General features: G+C 44.9%; 1 protein-coding gene across 1 annotated transcript in view; it reads right to left on the bottom strand.

The window, feature by feature from the left end:
• LOC126088411 (semaphorin-1A) overlaps positions 1–25,156 on the bottom strand; it is a 355,740-nt gene that overhangs the window by 41,154 nt on the left and 289,430 nt on the right. Inside the window, exon 5 of the mRNA XM_049906551.1 lies at positions 17,089–17,151. Within this exon, the coding sequence (XP_049762508.1) occupies positions 17,089–17,151 (63 nt within the window). The remainder of the gene's footprint in view (positions 1–17,088; positions 17,152–25,156) is intronic.

Genomic DNA, 25,156 nt, shown 5'->3' with positions numbered 1-25,156 from the left:
CGGCACGCTGCCTCATAAATATGTATCCAATTTATCAATATTCATGTTCCCTTGAAAACAAAGTATCAGCACACTCGGTTGGCTGCCCTGCAACTGTGAACAGCCGCGGAAACACGCTACTAAATATGGAGGACTAGCGGCCGAGCGCAGCACGCGCCACGGAGGGCGTCACACACCGCCTGCACGGACGATATGTGACAGGATATAGCACAGTGCCTGCTAAAAGGCTGGGAACGAAGGGATCACCGGTACAAGTTGCACGTCCTGTCGTGTATCCCACGTGTAACGCGGTCAAAAATCTATCGTGAACGGCGCTGTTCGTTATTGGGGAGTTGTGTGCATAGATACTACCAGAACTAACTTTTTGTCAGGTATGTGTCGGCGGTTTATTCGGATTTTCAGAGTTTTCCCCTCGCTCCCCATCAGTGGCTATTATTCACTTCCACAGAGCTGTCATTGTACAGAGGCTGGACAAAAATGTGGAAAAACAGCGAGAAATGCATGCTTAGACATTAATGCTGTTGCGCAGCCTGCAGGTGGCGCTGTTGTATTTGAGCACGAACTGCACCTGTGCAGTGTCCTCAATACGTTGCAAGAGTCCGGCGAGGTTAAAACAAAGTGCAGTTGCGAGGGTTTTAGGGGGACCTAAGTGAATTAGAACGTGGGCAAATTGTTGGTGCTCGGAAGGTGGGTGCTTTCGTTACCAACAGAGCCAAAGTGTTCACTGTTTAAAGAGGCACAGTATCCAAGATTCATACTGCATACGCGGTGTAAGTAGGCTGTTTGGGTTTTTATGTTGGTAACGCCATCTAGTGCTCTGTATGAAAATCACTGACTGTGCTGTGTGCAGTCTGTGGCTGGTTGGCATTGTTGGAATATTCGCTATTGTAGTGTAAATTTGTAATATTGTATCGAGCTGATGGACGTATACGGGAATGGAGACAGTGACATGAATCCATGGAGCCAGCATGTCAGCAGGTGACTTACTTGACAAAAATCTTCGTTACTCAAACTACTGCAATACAGCGTGCGCCAATATTGCCAGCTGAATAAAAGATTCTAACTACTGAAAGCACTAACTACTGATAGGCATAGTTAGCAAATGAAAGATTTTGATAGAGAACAAACAGTATTCGCGCACGCTGTATTGTAGTAGTTTGAGTAACGAAGATTTTTGTGAAGTAAGTCACCTGCTGACATGCTGGCTCCATGGATTCATGTCACATGCCACAGTAGCGAATGTATTTACCTTAATAATGTCCAGAAGTCATATATACAGGGTTATTACAAATGATTGAAGCGATTTCACAGCTCTACAATAACTTTATTATTTGAGATATTTTCACAATGCTTTGCATACACATGCAAAAACTCAAAAAGTTTTTTTAGGCATTCACAAATGTTCGATGTGTGCCCCTTTAGTGATGCGGCAGACATCAAGCCGATAATCAAGTTCCTCCCACACTCGGCGCAGCATGTCCCCATCAATGAGTTCGAAAGCATCGTTGATGCGAGCTCGCAGTTCTGGCACGTTTCTTGGTAGAGGTGGTTTAAACACTGAATCTTTCACATAACCCCACAGAAAGAAATCGCATGGGGTTAAGTCGGGAGGGCGTGGAGGCCATGACATGAATTGCTGATCATGATCTCCACCACGACCGATCCATCGGTTTTCCAATCTCCTGTTTAAGAAATGCCGAACATCATGATGGAAGTGCGGTGGAGCACCATCCTGTTGAAAGATGAAGTCGACGCTGTCGGTCTCCAGTTGTGGCATGAGCCAATTTTCCAGCATGTCCAGATACACGTGTCCTGTAACGTTTTTGTCGCAGAAGAAAAAGGGATCGTAAACTTTAAACGGTGAGATTGCACAAAACACGTTAACTTTTGGTGAATTGCGAATTTGCTGCACGAATGCGTGAGGATTCTCTACAGCCCAGATTCGCACATTGTGTCCGTTCACTTCACCATTAAGAAAAAAAGTTGCTTCATCACTGAAAACAAGTTTCGCACTGAACGCATCCTCTTCCATGAGCTGTTGCAACCGCGCCGAAAATTCAAAGCGTTTGACTTTGTCATCGGGTGTCAGGGCTTGTAGCAATTGTAAACGGTAAGGCTTCTGCTTTAGCCTTTTCCGTAAGATTTTCCAAACCGTCGGCTGTGGTACGTTTAGCTCCCTGCTTGCTTTATTCGTCGACTTCCGCGGGCTACGCGTGAAACTTGCCCGCACGAGTTCAACCGTTTCTTCGCTCACTGCAGGCCGACCCGTTGATTTCCCCTTCCAGAGGCATCCAGAAGCTTTAAACTGCACATACCATCGCCGAATGGAGTTATCAGTTGGTGGTTCTTTGTTGAACTTCGTCCTGAAGTGTCGTTGCACTGTTATGACTGACTGATGTGAGTGCATTTCAAGCACGACATACGCTTTCTCGGCTCCTGTCGCCATTTTGTCTCACTGCGCTCTCGAGCGCTCTGGCGGCAGATACCTGAAGTGCGGCTTCAGCCGAACAAAACTTTATGAGTTTTTCTACGTATCTGTAGTGTGTCGTGACCATATGTCGATGAATGGAGCTACAGTGAATTTATGAAATCGCTTCAATCATTTATAATAGCCCTATATATATATATATATATATATATATATATATATATATATATATATATATATGACGTCTGGACATTATTAAGGTAAATACATTGTTTGTTCTCTATCAAAATCTTTCATTTGCTAACTATGCCTATCAGTAGTTAGTGCCTTCAGTAGTTAGAATCTTTTACTCAGCTGGCAGTATTGGCGCACGCTGTATTGCAGTAGTTTGAGTAACGAAGATTTTTGTGAGGTAAGTGACTCATGAAAGGTATTGGTTATTGTTAGTCAGGACCATTCTTTTGTAGGGATTATTGAAAGTCAGATTGCATTGCGCCAAATAAATATTGTGTGTCAGTTCAGTGATGATCAGAATAAGTAAAGAGACAAATGTCTGAGTACGTTCAGTTTTGTTCAGCTGTTTGAAAATCAAATAACGTAGAGGTTTTCCAGCACTGTCATTTATAAAATTTTTCTAAGGGAATGTTTCAACGGAAAGGGAAAAAGCGTCATCCGCTAAGTCAAAATGCGGACGGAAGTGTGTACTGAGTGATCATGACAGACTGTCATTGAAGAGGATTGTGATGAAAAATAAGGGGACCACAGCTGCGTTAGTCACCGCGCAACTGAATGTCGCAGTCGTGAACGCTGACAGCGTCAAATTAACACGAAGGGAGTTCCATAAGCAAGGATTTGCAAGGCGGGCTAGAATTCCAAACCAACTCGTCAATGCTGCCAGCTCCCGTAACGGGAAAAGTGGTGCCGAAGCCATAAAACGTAGGCTGTGGAGCAATAGGGCAGAGTCAATACGGCGGATGAGTCTTGTTTCACACTATTGCCGACTTCTCGTCGAGTTTGCGTCCCATGATTGAAACATGGTGGGGGTTCGCTGATGATTTGGGCAGCCGTATAATGATATACACTGAAGCGCCAAAGAAGCTGGTATAGGCATGCGTATTCAAATACAGATATGTAAACAGGCAGAATACGGCGCTGCGGTCGGCAGCGCCAATGTAAGACAACAAATGTCTGGTGCAGTTGCCAGCAATGCTGCTATAATGGCAGATTATCAGGGTTTAACTGAGTTCGAACGTGGTGTTAAAGTCGGCGCACGAGCGATGGGACACAGCATCTCCGAGGTAGAGATGAAGTAGGGATTTTCCCGTACGACCATTTCACGAGTGTACCGTGAATATCGGGAATCCGGTCAAACATCAAATCTCCGACATCGCTGCGGTTGGAAAAAGATCTTGCAAGAGCAGGACCAACGACGATTGAAGAGAATCGTTCAGTGTGCCGGAAGTGCAACCCTTCCGCAAATTGCTGCAGATTTCAATGCTGGGCCATCAACAAGTGTCAGCGTGCGAACCATTCAACGAAACATAATCGATACGGGCTTTCGGAGCCGAAATCCCACCCGTGTACCCTTGGTGACTGACAACACAAGGCTTTACGCCTCGCCTGGGCCCGTCAACACCTACATTGGACTGTTGATAACTGGAAACATGTTGCCTGCTCGGACGAGTCTCGTTTCAAATTGTGTCGAGCTGATGGACGTATACGGGAATGGAGACAATGACATGAATCCATGGAGCCAGCATGTCAGCAGGCGACTGTTCAAGCTGGTGGTGGCTCTGTGATGGTGGGGGGGCGTGGGCATTTGGAGTGATATGGTACCCCTGACACGTCTAGATACGACTCTGACAGGTGACACGAACGTAAGCATCCTGTCTGATCACCTGCATCCATTCATGTACATTGTGCATTCTGACGGACTTGGGTAATTCCAGCAAGACAATGCTACACCCAACACGTCCAGAATTGCAACAGAGCGGCTCTAGGAATACTCTTCTGTGTTTACACACTTCCGCTGGCCACCATACTCTCCAGACAAGAATATTGCTGAACATATCTGTGATGCAACATGCTGTTCAGAAGAGGTCTCCAGTCCCTCGTACTCGTACGGATTTATGGACAGCCCTGATGAATTAATGGTGTCAATTCCCCCCAGCACTATTTCAGACATTAGTCGAGTCCACGCCACGCCGTGCGTGGCAGTTCTGCGTGCTCGCGCGGACCCTACATGACATTAGACAGATGTACCAGTGTTTTTGGCTCTTCAGTGTAAGTACTGTCGGTATTCCATGGGTCCCATGGTTGCTCTGCAAGATCGCATTACTGCCAAGGACTGTGTGATCATTTTGAGTGATCGGGCCCATCCCATGGTACAATATTGGTTCTCCAACGCTGATGCTGTGTTCCAAGACGACAGGGTCCCTGCTCACATAGCTCACATCGTTCTGTACTGGTTTTGTGAGCACCAACGTAAATTTTAGCATCTCTCCTGGCCGCCACAGCCTCCAGACCTCAGAAGGATTGAGCCTTTGTGGTCTACTTTACAGATAAGTGTGCGTCATCACCAACCACCTCCTGCACCGTTACCTGAACTTGCAGCTGCTTTGCAGGAAGAATGACATAACCTCTCTCTCTCTCTCTCTCTCCTCCCGCACGGGCCATGAAGGCCCAAAGGTACCGACTGGCCGCTGTGTCTTCCTCAGCCCGTAGGCTTCACTGGATGCGGATATCGAGGGGCTTGTGGTCAGCACACCGCTCTTCTGGCCGTATGTCAGTTTCCGAGACAGGAGCCGCTACTTCTCAATCAAGTAGCTCCTCACTTTGCCTCACAAGAGCTGAGTGCACTCCGCTTGCCAACAGCGCTCGGCAGAGCGGATGGTCACCCATCCAAGTGCTAGCCCAGCCCGACAGCGCTTAACTTCGGTGATCTGACGGGAAGCGGTGTTACTATTGCGGCAAGATTCCCTTGAAAACCATACAGTCGTGAAAACCAGACAGGAAGCACGACCTCTATTTATTCTTTCCGAGACGGCTGGAAGCTGTTTTGTATGCTAACGAGTTTTCTTCCGCGTACTAGGCGTAGTGATTTGCTGTGTTTGTAGTGTTTCCATACTTTTGTCCAACCACAGTACATCGTTGCTGTCCTATGCAGACAGAACGTGTGAAATCAGCACGTGCAGGGATCGGCAGTTGAACCTGAATGTAAGCAAATGTAACACACGTCCCGTAACTAGGTGAAGAAATCCATTACAGTTCGATTACACTGTTAGTTACAAACCACTGGAAGCAGTAACTGCCGCAAGGATACAATCCAGAGCGACCTAAAGTGGAAAGACCACATAAAACAATTAGTAGGAAGAGCAGACGCGCTGTTACGATTCATAGTAAATGAAATGTAATTTATCACGAAAGACGTGGATTATAAAACGGTTGTTCGGCCGTCTGTTGAGTACTGCTCATGAGTCTGGGACTCTTACCAGATTGGTTTCATGGAAGAATAAGAAGACCCGACGAAGAGCGCGGCGCGTTTTGTCATCGGATGTCAGCGTTAAGATGCGGAAAAAAGTGGGAAACGCCAAAAGAGAGGCGTTACGCATCGCGAAGTGATTTACTACCGAAATTTCAAGAGAGTCGGTTGCATGGGGAGTCGGGCAACAGATTGCTTCTTTCTACACTCGTCTCGCGATATGACCACAACAGGAGAAATCACTAAATTAGAGCTAATGTGGAAGTTTACCGACAAACATTATGCCCACACGCCATTCGGTAATGGAACTGAGGAGGGGTGAGGAGGTAGCGGTACCAGAAGTACTCTCCACCACACGCCGAACGATAGCTTGTGGACTGTAGATGTAGTAGATTTGCGAGGAATTTGTTTATACTGTAATGTCGCGTCGAGATCGAGGTGTTTACTGACGGAACACATTACTTGGATAAGAAACGAGGAAAGAAAATTAGCGTGATGTTGAACAGTTATGCCGGAAATCACGTAAATGGTTGAGTGCCAATGTGGGAGACATAGATGAAGGCTGACGTTCACTGTAGCAGAGACTGCTAATACGATATTTAAAACGAATGATTGGCCATAAGTATTTTTAACCTAGAAGCTGGTCAGAGATGGTAAAGGTCTTGGAAGATCAGTTGAAAGGTACGCACCATGTCTTGAAAAGAGGTTGTGAGATGAATTCGAACAAAAGTAAAATATGAGTTATGGAACGTAGCCGAATTAAATGAGGCTGCACCGCGGGAATGAGACTAGGAAATAAGACACTAAGTGGCAGATACGTTATACTGTTTGGCAGCACAATAACTGCCGATGGCGAAAGTAGACAGGATACAAAATGCAGACTGGCAACACGTAGAAATGCTTTGCTAATCTTCTGATTTGATCTTTAAGGAAGCTGTACTGTATTCTCGTTGTAGAAATGGTCTCGGTATTATTCGAAAATAATTTAGATAACCACTCTTATTTGCTATGCTTTCTTCTTTCTATTTATCCCACTTCTCTTTTCTGTTTCGCCTTCCCCCACCCCCTGTCTCTCTCTTTCTCTCTCTGTCTCTCTCTCTCTCTCTCTCTCTCTCTCTCTCTCTCTCTGTGTGTGTGTGTGTGTGTGTGTGTGTGTGTGTGTGTGGACCCAAACGAGAAAAGAGAGGTTTCATTATCTCAACCAGAAGAGCCACTTTCGGGCAAGCATTTCTTTCATCCCTGATCTACTGCGACTGACTTTGTTTTCAGACGCCTACGGTGCGGAGTCCCGTTCCTTGTGTTCTCCTGTTCGCCGTATCAGCACCATCTAACGAATTCGTTATCGAAGATGCAATGAATTCTAACCTTCCATTCTTCTAAATTCACTAATAAAGCAAATAGTTGTGTGATGGTCAACAGGAAGATGGTAGTCATTAGCGTCAGCCTGCTATTCGCATTATACGTCCTCGTCTCAAGTAGCAGTTACACATCGATAGTAGCAGACCCGCACAGGCACTGGCGGTATAAATTCGTTGACCTCTGGCGAGGTCTACCTCTCCCCGTCTGTATCACGTTGCATAGCTTAGCTCGCCGGGCGCGGCTGCGTGTCGCTGCGACAGCCGCACGCCGACACAGACCCGCGGTGGGTCGGTAATTTAATCTTAGCCACGCGGAATGGGTGGCGTGGGGGATGGGCGAGAAGGCTGTGCGCTAGGGGTTTGCGGCCACCGCCTGATTGCATACCCGCGCGCCTGACGCCCGCTCTAGCGGCAGTAAGCCGAACCAATAGATACGAGGCGGCCGCCGCCAGCCAATGGGAGTCGCGTAGCACCGCGCGCTTCTCATTTGTCAAAGCCGTCTCCTCGCGGCCGCGACAGCCGGAACTGGACCCTGGGCGCAAAACAGGGAGGTGGGAAGGGGGTGCTGCGGCTGTTGCGAATTCAGCTAAAACAGAAAAAGAATAATAACCGCCTGAAACAAAGCGAACGCCTCGGGTCCTAGACTGCCAGCGCAAATCGGCCTCGATAATTAATCAGTCTACCCCCGGACAGGAAATTCATCATGCTCCGGCCGGGTGGGTTCTACTCCGTGGCGGGATGGCATCGCACCAGAGTTAACTTTCGTCGGTTTGCCGCAGATACTAGGTTCAGTAATTGCGAGGAATGACCACGACTTTTAAATCAGTCTTGAGGTAGTACTGAAGTTGGACTATTTGATTAAAAGTAACGATACATGGCAAAAAGCTTTTGAACCTTCTACTGAACTCAACTGAGCGATGTCTGTCCCTACGGGGAGGCACAATGGGTCTGCGTCATTTAGTGTCAACGGAGAGAACTGAGAGAGCTTGAACTAAATCCGTGTATAGAAAATGTATGGCAATTTCTTTCCTAGCCGCTTGCCGCTCTCTGGAGCTGAAGAGCGGCTCAAATCGCGTCACACGATGTTTCTCGTCATATTCAACCTGTACGTCGCTCGTGTAATTTATTTATTTATTGCTTATTTAGCCTGACCAGGTCCTGCCAGAAGCAAGACATACCAAAGATGTTACAGAACCTTTCCAATACTAATAATAAAGACACCAATAATAATAATAATAATAATATTCATTTAGAATGATAGACATTAGCTTAGCACAACACAAACCATGTTTGGAATGTAGGAAGTATTGTGTATTTTCGTGGATTTCTTTATGAATAATGCCAAGACTTCAAAGTGGAAGCTCTAACATCTATGCTATCTTCTTCTTTTTTCTTTTACACGATTCCTTCTAAATGCACGCTGCACTATTGTATCAGATAAACATCTAGCATTTTCCAACACACAAGAAACGTTTCCTTGCATTGTCACCATTTTGTCAATACACTCCAGTCGTAACGCCAAATGGTGACCACACTGCAAACTCAGTGAGTTTACGGTTCTATGGGTGCATCAATCATATTTTTACATGGGGTACTTTGGAAAATACAGAAGTCTGAGAAGAAATGAATCATATACAACCAACCTGAATTTTACGGTTATTATCGTAATCTTGTATATCTGCGGCACATTTAAAATGGAAGTGACGCTAAATTTCTTTTGTTTTTGCGGAGGGGGGAGACTAACATGAGTCTCGCTCCAGACACCGAAACTCTGATCCGTGCCTGTCTACTTCATTCAGTATTAACTGTCGGAGGGTGTTTGAACAGGTAATGATTGTCAGGAGATACAGGCTCAAATATCCTATTAGGAATATTGCACAGGTGCTGTATGTGCCCAGGTTGTTATTCATAAGCGAAAAGGGCAGTGTGTGTGTGTGTGTGTGTGTGTGTGTGTGTGTGTGTGTGAGAGAGAGAGAGAGAGAGAGAGAGAGAGAGAGAGAGAGAGAGTTGGGGGGGGGGGGACGAAAGCAAATCATTGCTGAGTTAGACCAATAAATTAATATGCAGAAGACAACAGAATTTTAAAGTTTACTGTAAGAACCATTTACCAGATTTTTTTGCTATCTACGGCAGGCGGGGGTCCGTTGCAAATGTCAGCGACAGATCGGTCCGTTGAGATGCGGCAGGGTTCAATTTTTGCTGTCACGTAGCCGGCCAAAAGTCACCGATCACGAGCCAACCGATGGGGTGCGCCAACTCAGAGAGGCGAACACAACGCTGACAATTGTTCTGCGGAGATCGACAAGAAAAGTTTTCTGCGTGATGACTGCGGAAACGTTTGTGGACCTGAGAGAATCCTGGCGAATGGAAATTACCCGAGTGCGCTGTGACGACACTGATTTGGGTGTGTCAGATGCACTAGACCGATCAATGAGCAACAGTTATTCTGCTTGCTTCTGGAAGTATGAGAACAAATTCCGGCTACTATAGGAATAGGAATTGTTCTCCCAAAATCATCTTCTGCAGTAAGAGCAATAGGAGGCCCCAAACGATGTTAGTCTTAGTTGAGGCAACGTCATCTCCGAGGTTACGAAACGAGCCAGACAAGGCTGATAATGAATTCATCTGCTCTATACTGAAAGGCTTACGAACTACAACACTGTTAATGTGCTTTCGGTTTTTCCGTGTTTTTCGTTTTAGTTTAGACTCAGATGCCTTCATAAAGGAGTGTGGGCACGCACCCAGGCAAGGTATGCCCGTGCTCCTGGACAGTACAAAAGTACACTGATGCTGATGTTGTGGATTGTTCAAGTATATTCTGGATTCATGAATGTATTGTGAATTATTTAAAATGTACTGTGAATGGCTGTAAATTTGTAACATCACACAAGATAGAAACCTGTCACAAAGGTAACAAAACATTTAAAAGCGTTTACCTCGAGAACCGGAACAGGAACACTTGGAACGTGGCGGTACAGAGAAATATTGAAAATCAGATGGGCAAAACGGACAATTAATGAAGAGCTACTGAATCGAACTAGGGAGGGAGAAAATATAGCAGAACTTGGCTAATAGATGGAATCAGTTGATAGAACACAACCAGATGCATGGAAGGATCGTCAGTTTGGTAATGGAGAGAAGTATGGGAGTGTAAAAGTTGTAGAGGGGACCACGGGATTGTTCAGATGGATGGAGGTTGCGGCATTTATGCAGAAATGAAGAGACTTGTATAGCATAAACTACTGCAGAGAGCTTCAGCAAACCTGTCTTCGAACTTAAGACGATAACAACACTCAATTCGAGCTATTTTGCCTCATAAAACAAGTTTCTCCCTCTTGCCAGAATAATGACGCACTTCCTGGATATCTTGTACAATTGGCGTTGTTGGAGCTGACAAAACGATGAATATCTGGAGAGGGCACATACTGTGTGAAAGTATTTGGGAAAAAAATTGTGTTTAGCCAGTGGCAAGAGATATATTCAATCCCATAGTTCAGAAATTACAGGGTGCGTCAAAAGGAATATACATATTTTTAACGCATTTATTCACTAAACTGTAAGGAATACTACTATGAAACTTGGAACAGATATTTACGAATCTCTCAAGTTAAGATTACAGATGTTCAATATGTCCTCCACAAGCAACACGGACAATATCACATCAGTACCTCCCATACTCAGGTAAGTATGTCCATCGTCACTGATGTAATGGCAGTAAGCTTCTATACTCTTCTAGGTTCTGTAGTAGTGTTGGTGAATAAACGTTGTCCTTAACGAAACCTCACAGAAAGAAGTCACAGGGCGTCAAATCCCAGTGACGGTGGTGGCCATCTGAGCTGTTTTACGACCAATCCAGCTGCTCGGTAGGGTTTCATTGGTTTCATTCAGATATTCACCCACTTGTCGACTCCAGCGAAAGGGTGACCCGTCCTGCTGAAAAATGAAGTTGTTCTTGTCCAGCCTCGAAACAACCAGTTTTGTAACACAGCAATATACTGCGGATCGTCAACCGTTCAAAAATGGTTCAAATGGCTCTGAGCACTATGGGACTTAACATCTATGGTCATCAGTCCCCTAGAACTTAGAACTACTTAAACCTAACTAACCTAAGGACATCACACAACGCCCAGTCATCACGAGGCAGAGAAAATCCTTGGCCCCGCCGGGAATCGAACCCGGGAACCCGGGCGCGGGAAGCGAGAACGCTACCGCACGACCACGAGCTGCAGACGATCGTGAACCGTGTTTCCATAAAAGAAGAATGGGCCGTAAACAGACAAGTGCAATATCGTACAAAACACATTGACTTTGCGTGAATCTGGTAATGTTCAGCGTGTTCATGTGGGTTCTGTAGACCCGTAATTCGAACATCGTCTTTGTTTACTTCCCAACCAAGATGGAAAGTCGCTTCGTCGCTGAACGCGATGCGTTGTGCAGGAGTGTTATCGTTGTCAATAGCACTTTGAGACTTGTCAAAAAATGCCTCTTTCCTTTATGTAAACATTCTGTCTTTACAAACTCCCGATACCATCTTCCAGTGTTCCATCCATGGGGAGGATCAACCTGAAACGTCTTTGCACTGTAATCATAAAATTACACTTCGGAAATTCGAGAACACAAAATGATTTATGGTGCGGCGTAGCCATTTTGGAACATACGACTATAACCAAGCAAACAGAAGAATAGCGACATATGGCGACAGTGAGTGACAACGTATTCGTTCCCCCAATAAACGAGCCGTGGCGCAGTTATCGATAATTTTCACAACACTGTGTAACGCGTACATTCTTTTTGAAACACCCTGTGCTATCGCTGTGGATCAAGGACGAAGAGAAAATTAAATTGAGACACACTTGTCTCAAGAATGTAGTTACTTACGGTTATTGGCTACTATTCGCTCCCAGCTTAATTAGAGAGATTTGGGTTGCTTTTCAAACAGCGGCGGTCATCTTTGAGCTCATAAAGGCAGCTGCGGGTGGGAGAAAAACGGGTAAATGGGCGCGTTAAACCGCGGCGCCAATAAGTGGCGACGATATGATCCACGTCGTGAATGTGGAGACTCACGCCACCGTGGAATCTAGAGGCTGCCCTCTGTTTAATCAATATTGACTCCGCTTTGCCGTTAACAGAGGCGTGAGTATCCGCAGGTGAACAGAGATTAAAACCGTGACGTGATGGTTTCGGATCCGATGGATTCCAGCCGTAACTGACCTTCCTCTCTCTCGTTCGTTTTTTTTTTTTTTTTGCTCTTAACTTATTTTCTGCCGTAAAAATTAATAGGACAGAACCGACATCAGTGGAAAAGTGATAGAGAGAGAAAACGAGGGAGAAAGAGAGATAAAATTTTTGGTACATATTTTGCAATCAAAACTTTTGCGCTACAGCTATGAAAGGGGTGAGAGACCGAAACTCCGGAAACAAAAATAAGGACCTCCTGGGACCAAACACAGGCCTTTCACTGACGAATACCTACAGATAGGAATTTTTCTACGTAAGTATTCTAACAAATGCGGGAAGTTGCTGCATCGATAATTAATGGAGCATTTGGTAAACCCGGCGCCAGTGTGTTGGTGTCAAGCACTAGGGATATGTAAACGAGAGAAGGAACTCATGGTTTTTCTTTATTATTTAAGAGCAGCAAATGTTCCGCTACAGAGCTTAACTTTTCCTCTTTCCTAAGCGAACGTAGAAATACTATCTGTGCCTTAGGTACTATGTGTAGGAGATACTACAGGAAACGTATGCAATCCATGCTACGATTACGGATACTTCGGATATGCAAGTTCGTCCCTCACTGGTACTACCCTGGGTGTCCTAAGACTTGCAAGACATATTTTCAGTTTAATCTGTACGCTGAATTGGCGGGGGACATTCCAAACAAAAGCTACTCACAAGGTCTTGGATTCCCAGTGTCAATGGGTAAAGGCGTTTTGGTTCTCATTATGACTTAAAGTCTCAATTGTAATTTTCTGTGTTCAGTCGACAGAGGGACCTGAAATTAGTCTGGTATGAACTGTATCTACACCTTTACTGTGTAGACTGCTGTGAAGTAAGTGGCAGGGGTATCTCCTACTGCACCAATTAAGTGGTTTTTCCTGTTCCATTCGCATGTGCAGTTGGGGAAGAATGATTGCTTTGAAATCTATGTGGGTGCTATAATTAATCTATCCTAGTCTTCGTGACCCCTTTGGGAGCTATACGTAGGAAGGTATTCCTATTGTCATCTCTCAAAGTTGGTTACATAAATTTTCTAGCTAGGCTGTCTCAGATTGTTTGTGTCTATTTTCAAGAATCTGCAAGTTCAGTTCTTTTGGCACCTCCGTGGCGCTCTCCCATGGGTCAAACAAATCTGTAACCATTCTTATTTGTATATGTTTCAAAAAATGGTTCAAATGGCTCTGAGCACCACGGGATTTAGGTCATCAGTCCCCTAGAACGTAGAACTACTTAAACCTAACTAACCTAAGGACATCACACACATCCATGCCCGAGGCAGGATTCGAACCTGCGACCGCAGCAGTCGCGCGGTGGCAGACTGTAGCGCCTTGAACCGCTCGGCCACCCCGGCCGGCTGTAAGTTTCATACGCCCTATTTGGTATGGGCCTCACTCATTTGAGCGATATTACAGGATGTAAGCAGTCTCCTCTGTAACCTGACTGCACTAGAATCCTGTCAAAGAACTGAACTCTTCCACTTGTTTTACCTAAGACTGAGCCAATGTGATCGTTCAACAATCTGACAAACCCGAACTTTTAAAGCAAGTTATCCATACTTGCACTACTTGGAAATCTTATCAAGATCAGGTTCAATATTTGTGCAGCTCTTGTCAGACTGTACTTCATTAAAGGTAACTGCGTCAGCTGTAAAAAAGTGGGAGGTTACTATTAAAGTTGTCTGCGAGGTTGTTCGTACACATGGTCCCGGCGGAGGCTCGACTCCTCCCTCGGGCATGGGTGTGTGTTTGTCCTTAGGATAATTTAGGTTAAGTAGTGTGTAAGCTTAGCAGTTAAGTCCCATAAGATTTCACACACATTTGAACATTTTTTTTGTTCGTACACAATATTAACAGCAAGGGTGCAAACACACTTACCTGGGGCCTCCTGAAGTTACTAAAGCTCGTCGACGGCTCCCCATCCGAGATAATATGCTGCTTCCTCCCTAACAAGAAATCCTCAGTCAACTCACAAATTTCGGTTGATACCTCATATAATCGTACTGTTGCAAATAAGTGTAGACGTGAAACTGAGTCAAATGATTTTTGGAAATCGAGAAATACTGCATCTACCTGGTTGCCTTGATCAATGTGTTTCAGAATGTCATGTGACAAAAGCGCGAGTTGGGTTTCGCATTATCTGTGATTTCGGAATCCAAGCTGGTTGTCACGGAGGGGGTCATTTATAAATTTAGACAACATTGTCTATGGAGTACAAGGACCTGGTGCTATATTTAGGTTAAAAGCAACAGCCGAGATCGCAATAATATTTCTTTATTTACCCCGTTTCGGCTCATGTTAAAGCCATCTTCAGAATTTTTGGCCCTCGGTTTTCTCGTGATACAACGATCGTACATTGTCAGTGTGCGATCATGACTGTGTACGATAGCTGTATCACGAGAAAACCGAGGGCCAAAAATTCTGAAGATGGCTTTAACATGAGCCGAAACCGGTAAATAAAGAAATATTATTGCGATCTCGACTGTTGGTTTTAATCTAAAACGGGGTCGCTTAGCTCAAGGAAAGTATTACACTTCCGGTGTTACTGTCTTCATCTTTCTTCTTCTTCCTCCTCCTCCTTAGCGTTTGTTCTGCATGGTGGCGGGTTTCGCTGTTTTTGCTCTCTGTCACTTTTTTATACGAAATTGTGCCAGGTCGGGTTGAAGGCCCGTGATCTCGAGATCTTCGTGCATGGTGTCAAGCCATCGCTGTTTAGACCGTCCTACTGGCCGTTTACGTTTCACTCTTATATTTGAACGAGTGTTTGTCACTGTTTCTGAGTCTGCTCTAAAAACATGCTCGTACTATCGAAGAGGGCTTTCTCTAATCTTGTCTGCTGTTGGCACCACTCCATACAACTTTCAAACTTCATCATTTATGATATGATCGTGCAGTGTTAACCCGGAAATCAAACTCAGCATCATTGTTCACGTGGCGGCAAACCATGCAGTCCAATTGAACGGATTACAGGTCGCTGTATTTTCGACTTGAGCCTGTCTGGATTCTTCCGGTCAGAGATTACTCCAGTCACAGAACACCGTCTGAGCCATATGGTGCTCAGCTTGTTAGACATTTCTGCTCTGAGATTTCCGTCAAGGGCAGTTGTCGAGCTTGAGAGTCCTTGTTGTTTAGAGGTCAACACCTTCTGCTAGTATTCAAAGACATTTATATCTGTGGTGAGATACTGCATTTTCTCTGCGTTGAGTCGTAGACCTACTTCTTCAAGGCGATTGTTCCAGGCTTGCACTTGACGTTGCAGGTCAGTCTTATCTTCAGAAGCCAATAGCACACCATCAGGATACAGTAACGCTCAGCATGCGGTTTTCTGCAGATCTCTTCTGACAGTATCCACGACTGTGATGAAGAGGTGGTGCTAGCGAGCAAATACTTCATGTAATTCTACAGAAACAGTTCTCTCTGTCATTAAACGACCTTAAGCTGTACATCAAACCGGACTAGTTTGAAGTTTTTTTTTCAGGTGGAACACAGGAAATTACAAGCAAGACATTTGTTTATAACACTAACTCTAGATTCTCTCTCCACCACCTCTTCAGCGGAAACGCGCCCGGGAATTGTCGTGGAACGACAGGCGAAAGCTGCAAGGGAGTATAAAAGCGGGGCCCAGTGGAAGACAATTAAATACGTGTGGGAGTCCCTCGAGGTTCAGTATTCTGTCCCTTGCTGTACACTATGTTTACAGACGGCTTGTCACAGCGTCCACACGTATAACTTGCAGTTTGCGCCAACGACGTGGCACTATTTACATCAGCATCAGCGCCCAGCTTACGCAGCACAGACTACGGTCAATCTCCGGAGACCCTGTGTCACGGACGGCGAAAGAGAGGTTCGTCTTCAGTATAGCGAAGAATCGTACACTCACCGGAGGTAGCCAGTCCCCACGGACCTGAGGCAGATAGGAACCTGAGAACGAGTAGAACTATTCGATGAGGAACGAGTGACAAGTAGCCGGACGTCACTCTCCGCAGGTGTCTAACAAGGAGCCAACATGTCGGAGAACTGAGGAGAAAAGCGACTGGAAGGCTGCGCCAGCTATAACCGCCGCTAAATACGAGTCCACACTCCCACAGGACATTGGGGCTGTTCTGTGCAAGACGCGACTGCACCTGGTTTTGGAGTACAAAACTGTCGTCTGGGGAAACGCCGTCGGCGCAGACTTCGATACAGATGGTGCAAAATCGAGCCCTCAAACCGACTTTGCATCTACCTATGGACTTCCAGACAGTGAAACCCGACCGAGTAGTCTTCGACAGAGGTCTAGGCGACCGGCACGTGACTTCCATGACGAATGCGGGGTCACAGAACTGATACGCCCACATCCGAGAGAGCAGCAAGGTGCAGCACAACAAGACCTGCAAGTGGCCAATCCAGGTAGCGCATAAACATGTTCTTGTGAGATACCAAACCTGCAGCGAAGATCGGGAGCAGCGAAGTCCCCGTTCAAAAGGTCGAGGAAGACAGTTACGTGAGCCGCCTGAAGGTAACAGGTAGTCATCTTGCCGGAACATCGCATTACCTGGACGGTGACACCAGACTGAGGGCCCTAAAAAGGCTCAACATTATAGCAAGGGGTATTTTTCTGGTACTCACCTCCGACTTCCCCTTGAGGTAGCAGAGCTCGCGATGGGCACCTGACGAGTGCCACTCGATCCTCTGCAACAGAGAAAAGGAACCATACTGTAGCCATCCAACAGTGATGTTCTGACAAGAAAGAGCGCGCATTTGTGTGAGTATGAGTGTGTGTATGTGTGTGTATGTGTGTGTGTGTGTGTGTGTGTGTGTGTGAGAGAGAGAGAGAGAGAGAGAGAGAGAGAGAGAGAGAGAGAGAATCTACAAACGAAAAAATAATACTTTACGAAAGCCATCAAAACAACGAACATTGGCTTAATTTTATCCAATAAAAAAAGTGTCATTGTACTTTCAATAACCATAGCGCAGAATACTATGTGAATAACAATGGAAGAATGACAAATCCTTCAGACTAATAACCATCTTTTTATATGTCGATTGTTCTAACCAACGCCATTTCTCTTCGTGCTGTAACAGAATGAACAATATTTTGGCGCCAACTGTCACATAAGAAGGTTAGTAATACACCATATTAGAAAATAAAGACCAGACCCTGTTGCTGGATGCCTATAAAAAAATTACAGCACTTAAGAGGCTCTTCTCTTTCATATATTTACGTTTCTTCCTGCTTCTTTTTCTCCAAATTAGTAATATACGCTCCGATAGTTTTCGATGACGTTTTGGTATCCAGGTGGTGAACGAGTTCCCATCACATTCGAATTCCTTAAAAGATACGTAACGCCAAAGAAAAGCAGGACACGACTATAATTCTATTCCGATTTTACAATCAAAGATACTCTTCATAGATTTATAGTGTCATCTTAAGAGAAATGTTTATTCTTTAAGAAGAAACTTATCGATATTCATCATGTAGATGAGAACAAATATTAGCATTCTGTAGCAAATGTATTTTTATTATTTTTTTCTACCGAACGTATTTTACCTGTTTGTGTTAAGCATCATCTTCAGTGCTTCTATAAAAGCAATTAATAATTTTATACAGTACAACTACTGAAGACGCCTAATGCGGTTGTGTGAAACTTGTGTGGTAAAACAGTACTAAACATTAAGTTGCAAAAGACAGAATCTACATGATAAACATTAAGTAACGAGTAACTGAGGAAGAATGCCTGCAATTATGAACAATATAAGAGACTTATTGTTCGTACTCATAGCAAGTTTGTACTTTCTCCCGACCGTTGGCGGTAATGAGTGGCTCTTTCCATACCGGAATTCCCCTACTTTCAAAATTTCTGCGTCAGTTTGGATATGCAGGCTATGTAATAATGATCTTAAGCAGACTAGTCGCAGACCGGTCGCGAAGAAAGGTAAAAACTGACTCTTGCGTGGGTAATAACTTTACTGAAGAAGTGCAAAAGTGATCGTCGTTAATAGGCACACATTTGTGACGGCAGGGTTACTTCTGCACGAGAACTGCACACGAAGGTGTCGGTACAGTTACATGAACGAGGTTATGTACGTAACACTTAGAGAATAATCCCGTTCCATCGCCACCCCGCGGAGCGTCGATGTTTCATAGATACGTCGGTACGATTCTATTCAGAGAACGCATCAAGGAGGGGGTTTCGTTAATAAGGAGGACAAAGGCGCGGCAAAGTGTGCGAAGTCAGTAAATGAGGCGAATTAGCATTAATTACCATTAAGAGGGAACGGGGGCGCGTCAGCAGCGCTGAGCGCCCGGCGCGGCGGCGATATGCTAATGGCCGTGACAAAACAGGATCAGCGCCGTCGCCGCCGCTCCGGCTCCGGAGGCGGATCGAAGCCAGCGGCTGCAGCGGCCAGGCGCTCCAGAGGTGTTCCCGATGAGTGCAACGTACAGTGGTTCACCCCTCCCCAGGAAAACTCACGATAGTGTACAGGAAACTGTCGTCGCTGGGTTATTATAAGGAAATATCAGGGAATATACGTAGGGAGCGACTTAAAGTGAAAAGAGTACATAACAATAATCGTAGGAGAGGGAGACGCAAGACTCAGATTCGTTGGAAGAATCTGGGGACGCAGACTATCAAATTGTAAGTATCTGGACACCTATTAGCAAACATTAACATTAAGATGGCGTAAGCTGTCGTCAGCACACCGGTCGGCAAAGATGTATGATTATGATGATGTTTGGTTTGTGGGATGCTCAACTCCGCGGTTATCAGCGCCTGTACAAGTTCCCAAACTCTACTCAATCCAGTCTCGCCACTTTCATGAATGATGAGGACAACACAAATACCCAGTCATCTCGAGGCAGGTGGGCAAAGATGTGGCGAGAAGATGGATAGTAGGCGCTGGATCAAGCTTGCCTGTCACGAGAGAGACCAGAGACACACCGACAAGCAACAGGCGGCCAACGCCCTCTCAACAGCAAATATTTAAGCCAACGCCGCTGACTGGAGGGTCTTGTTGACTCAATGTCTCACTCAAGCTAAGACAGTTTATATTGACCCGATTAGTGACAATAGCAAGATTATCGATAGTGTCTACAAGAGGACTATTGCTGATGAACTTGTACCACAAAATAAATGTATATAAAGAACCGTATTAATCCACGAGTGGATTTGCTTTGTAGAAAGAGGATACCGGCCACCCGTAACAACATCCTCTCCCTTACTTCCTTATGGTACAACACTCTACAAATATCGGGTACGCCAACCCTTCGCCTTTATAACTACCAGAGCTGTGCTGGGGACACTTTCAGTGAGGTTTCTGAAAGTTTGTGAAAGAATGGCAGTCCATTCTTCCTCAAGAGCCGCAACTAGAGAAGGTGCTGATGTCAGACTCATGGGTATGGAGCGTAGTCAACGTTATAACTCATCGCAAAGATCTTCCATCGGGTTTAGGTCGGTACTCTGGGCAAGCCAGTCCATTTCAGGAATGTTATTGTCTACTAACTATTGCCTCGTAGATGCTGCTTTATAACAGGGTGCATTGTCATCGTCATTGATACAAGCAGTCATCGTCTACGAAATGTTTTTTTTTTTCTGCACGCAGCACACAATGCTGTAAACAGTGTTCATATAGTTCCGTATTTAGTCTTTTTTTTTTGGTGATATAAGAGGACCGCACTCTAACCACGAAAAATACCGCCCACCGTGTGAATTTCTAAATTTTCCTGGTGAACTGAATGTTCAAACAAATTTCGAGCTTGTAGCCAGTCGTCATCACACGATATTTCAACTGGACACCGCCGCGTGGGATTAGCCGAGCGGTCTTAGCGGCTGATCCCGGCGGAGGTTCGAGTCCTCCCTCGGGCATTGGTGTGTGTGTGTTTGTCCTCAGGATAATTTAGGTTACGTAGTGTGTAAGCTTAGGGACTGATGACCTTAGCCGTTAAGTCCCATAAGATTTCACAGACATTTGAACATTTTTGAACTGGACACAAGGTGAGTCTTCGAAGATTTCGACAGCTCACCTGAAAGTGACTCGCAGGTGCCCAATTGAAACATCGTGGGATGTATTCAGCTACCACTGGCTGCATCCCATTCCATAACATCACCTCCTCTATACTCCACTCTTGCCACTACACAACATTCTCCGTGCAGTCACCAAATCAAAATCTTTCCATCGGATTTCCACTGCGTATATCGTGATTCATCACTCAAAATTACTTTTTCTAGTCATCCACTGGATGGACGGACGCGGATTCGAACCGTCGTCTTCCCGAATGCGAATCCAGCGTGGAAACAATTGCCCCACCTGGTCAGTCTCACTTTAGGGATTTGCCCCAGAGCTCCAAAATTGTTGTAACGACCCTGAAAGAATCCTTACGAAGTGTAGTCCTTAGAAGAAGGAGGTAGCATATAAAACCTTCGGTCGAACAACACCTGAATATCGCTCCCCACTTAGGAACACGAACGAAACATGGTTGTTAGGGGTAAAAGAAAAAGTCCAAAGAAGAGCAATGTGGTTCGTCACTAGTCCATTTAACAAGCGCGAAAGCATCACGGAGATGCTCCGGCAATCCCATTGGCAGACGACGCTAGAGAGGAGTTGTGCATCACGATGCGACTTATTGTCAAAATTTCCAGTGACGAACGTTCCTAGAAGACTCTACTAGTGTATTCAATGTCTGTTTTTGTGACGAGACCGTGAAGGCGAAATCAGACAGATTTGATCTCCCATGGAGGCCTATCAACAATCTTTCTTCCCGCGCTCTGTTCGCGACTTGAACATGAAATGGTGTAAATTTTTGGAGAAGAAACCACTGCATCGAAGGAAATTAGTGATTGGCGTTTTGCGAACTTCCTTTTGTTTCAGACAAATCACATTCTCTGAAACAATCAAATCTCGTTTCGGCCTATATTTGTGATAAATAGTACCAAAATTCGGCAGCCTGGTCGCAATCGGACCCGACCAACCGCCGTGTCATCCTTTGCCAATGGCATCGTCGGATGCAGTATCGAGGGGCATGTAGTCAGCACAACGCTCTACCAGTCATTGTCGGGTTGCTTAATCTTGGAATCGCTAAAAATCGGTCGAACAGCTCCTGAGTTGGCCTCACGAGGCTGAGTGTATTCCAGACCAGCCCTCCAACCAAGCAAAATCCCGGGCAGTACTGGGAACCGAACCTGGATCCCCCGTATGGCAGCTACAGAGGTGGACTTCAGCCTCCACTGGCCATCTTCTAATGCTAGTTGCCATAGACGGTATTTTGTGGTCAAAACATTCATTACATGCATTATCGAGCTTAAACTTTATAACAAAAATTGCGATATTATGTAGAGATAGCCGAGTGTGCAGAGTACTGTGTATATATCCTGCTACATTGAATTTGCCGGAAATGACTTTGTAGGGCGACTGGAGCTCCTTTGGAAGTGACAAGCCCACCCGTAAACTACCTCATATGTAGTAGAACTGCTCAGTTGATCAAAAGTAGCCTCTCTAGCACGTAAGTTATAGTGGTTTGCAAAGAACACGTGGATTTAGATACAGATAAATTAAAAATGTATGTCGAACAAGTGAAGGGATAAAAATATGACTGCTCATTTAAACAGCAATACCTGAAATGATTTTATACCCATTTTGTACAGGCATCTCTCATAAGAACGACTAAGAAGGTTGTGTTGTTATGATTTAATTTCACGACGCAAGCTGAATTACGAATTTATTTCGTCATGGACTACACTAAGAAAAGCTAGCCTACAATTGCTAAGGTAATCTCGGGACACTTTACTACAAATGATCGGATCCGCTTTCGGACATAATTTCTCTCGAATGCTGTTTGCTCAAGAGTATCGAAGCATGGATATACGTGGCGAGCCCCAAAGAAAGAGTACTGATTTGTGGTGGACGATATAATTTCGCGCTAAGTTAGTACAGAGTAAAATGGACTGTAGATAAGCTAAAGAGCGAAATTTGTCAGTTTCCAGTTATTGCTGCTGTTGTAAGCTTCCTCTTGTACTAAATGTCATTTGTGGTGTGCAAATCGTGATAAATTCGGGAGGTAAATTAGCTTGGTTTGTTGAATTCAGCACTTCGCATTTACGTCACCAGCAGCAGCGTCGGAAGTTATGTGACAAAGCAAGCGCTTTAGTAAAGTTGCGAACTGAAATACACAGTCCGCCGAAAAGAACACAGAAACTACCGGTTAGCAAGCTCGGCTCACACTGTTGGAATCCGATCACCGAACGACACGATAACGAATAGGCCCCGCCGATACGATAAACCTCGCGTAACAAACTGTTATGGACCAAAACGTGCACCCGATTTGCTGATCCGGCTCTATAAATGTCAGCTTAAACTAACTAATTAAACATTTTCGGTTATTTCTGATGTTGTGCGAACAGTTGTTCAAATTCGTGGCAGATGTAAGAGACACACACGCTGGACATTTGATGACAGGAAATTACGACAGAGGGGTTTGCGATGACACATTTTGTCGAGCGTTATGCTGTCATGTATATGAGATCCCGCTGATAAATGGTTAGCAAACAGCTATGTATGTTCACACACAACCTCGTGTAGACACACACACACACACACACACACACACACACACACACACACACACACACATGCGCGCTCGCAAGTACGCACGCACGCTGCTCAGACAGATCACCCGATTCCAACGCTGTGCCGAAGAGTGTCATTCGTATTGTAGTTTTTTTTTTTTTTGCTACTGTAACAACACACAGATGTTTTAGTGCAGAAAGCGCATATTGTTTTAAGGACGGTTTGAATAGACTTTCCATAATACCATTTAAAGTAGCTGGGAGTACGGGTGTCGCTCTGTCTGAAAAACGAGACACTGATACACAATATACCACAAAACGTAGCCATTAAGTCGTCTTTCGTCCCTCTTGTTGAAAATGCTCCTACCTGTAGCAAAATTATTCCAGTTGACCTTTCCTGGAAGCAGAGAAATGTGTTTGCACAGCGCGTGTCGTTTCAACATGAGAATAACGTCTCTCTCAACGACGTTTGTAGCTACAGCCACAAGAAAGAGCTGCTTCTTTATGGGCCAGAGACGGAAAGAGAAATTTCCAGACTTGATTTCGAAGCAATAACACTTCATGTTAGTGAGCTTCTCTCAAGTTTCAGGGAACAGACATAAGCAAATGACATTTAAAAATATAATAAAAAACAACGATAGCACTCTGCTGCATTAACGCAGGGAAAACCTTTTACCCTCCATTTGGCGGAAATAATGCTATATGCATATTCTCGTTATGATCTTCCGCTGCCTCTTTACTTTTATTAAAAAAATTACTGGAGTCGATGCCCTATCGCAGCTTTCTCTAATAAAGTGACTGGGAAAACCTATAGGGGATGGACCACATCGAAAAATTATAGAAAAACAATATGACGTTGAATTCAGGAAAAAGTATTGCCCCGTCGATCAGCACAAATTTTTGGTTAATCTTCTCAATCCTCTTAGCGTTATGGCAGCTCTTGGCACGAGCAGCAGTAAAACTAGGCTCCAACAAACAGCACCTTGAACGAGTTAAGTACTTGAAGAGATAATGCTGTGTCAGTGATCAGCAGTGCTGACTTGTGTCACCAGGGCATGAAACTGATGCTCATTAAAGCGAAACGGCAATCGTGGTCATTATCACGGTATGTTGATAAGAATTTCGGGGCGACAGGCGTGGCATCCGGGCATCCTTTAAACTAACCATTCCAAATCCGTTAATAACCATGCCGACCCTGCGCCTATACGGGGAAGGGCAACAGGAAAAGAACAAAAAGAAGAACTCCACTAGAAAAAGGCCTTGGTACGTGAATACTAGAATGTGAATAGTGACTGGCTCCTGCCTATCCACGAAGACACTGCTAGTGCATCCTGAACAAGACTGAAGTCCCGATATTCAAGAATCACGTGAGTGAGCAAATGTTTGAGCAACTCAGTGCAGCAACTATTAACAGCCGTACCAACACGGTTAATAAACCAAGCGGCTTTAATTGCTGCGTGAAGTCTGGAAAACTGTCAACAGAATGCGTACCAGGCTTGGCAGAAGTGCAGAATTACTATTTAAATGGGGTAAACTGCCGGCACTCCAATATGACTGTGGACCAGAGCGCTAGACTGTCTTCCACATTGCTCAAGAGTGCCAAAAACGAGCCTATCAAGGGGACATTATAGACCTGTTCAAATTATTCCCAGGTGCGACATACTGGACTGAACGATTAGATACAATGTAGTTGAACGCTTGTGTCATAGTTGTGACTTCGCATTTGCTCTGTTTGTGTGATTGAAATATTCCTGTATATTCAGTATTTTTGCATTTTATGTGTATTTGCCATGCGATAAATAAATAGTGACGAAGGCTAATGGTGAAATTCCGGTGTTACCTGAAAATGTTCATTTAGAACGAAACCAGTTGTGCGTAGTAAACGTACATAAAATGAAGCTGTGGTGTTTTTTCATCAACATTTTCCAGTTGGGTAAATTTAGAGACCCTCTATTCGTAGAAGGCTGTGCAGCCATTATGCCGCCGCTATCTAGCTGTATCTCCGACAATGATCACGAGAACAAGATAAGAGAGATTAGGACACTTACATACAGCCATTTTTCCCTCGTTCAATACGCTATTGGAATGGGGAAGAAAATCGGTAATATTGGAACGATATATCCTCCCCCACG

This window comes from Schistocerca cancellata, chromosome 6, assembly GCF_023864275.1.
Source record: "Schistocerca cancellata isolate TAMUIC-IGC-003103 chromosome 6, iqSchCanc2.1, whole genome shotgun sequence".
NCBI classification, from domain to species: Eukaryota; Metazoa; Arthropoda; class Insecta; order Orthoptera; family Acrididae; genus Schistocerca; species Schistocerca cancellata.
Note: the sequence above shows the minus strand (reverse complement) of the source record. Positions and strands in the feature narration are given on the sequence as shown.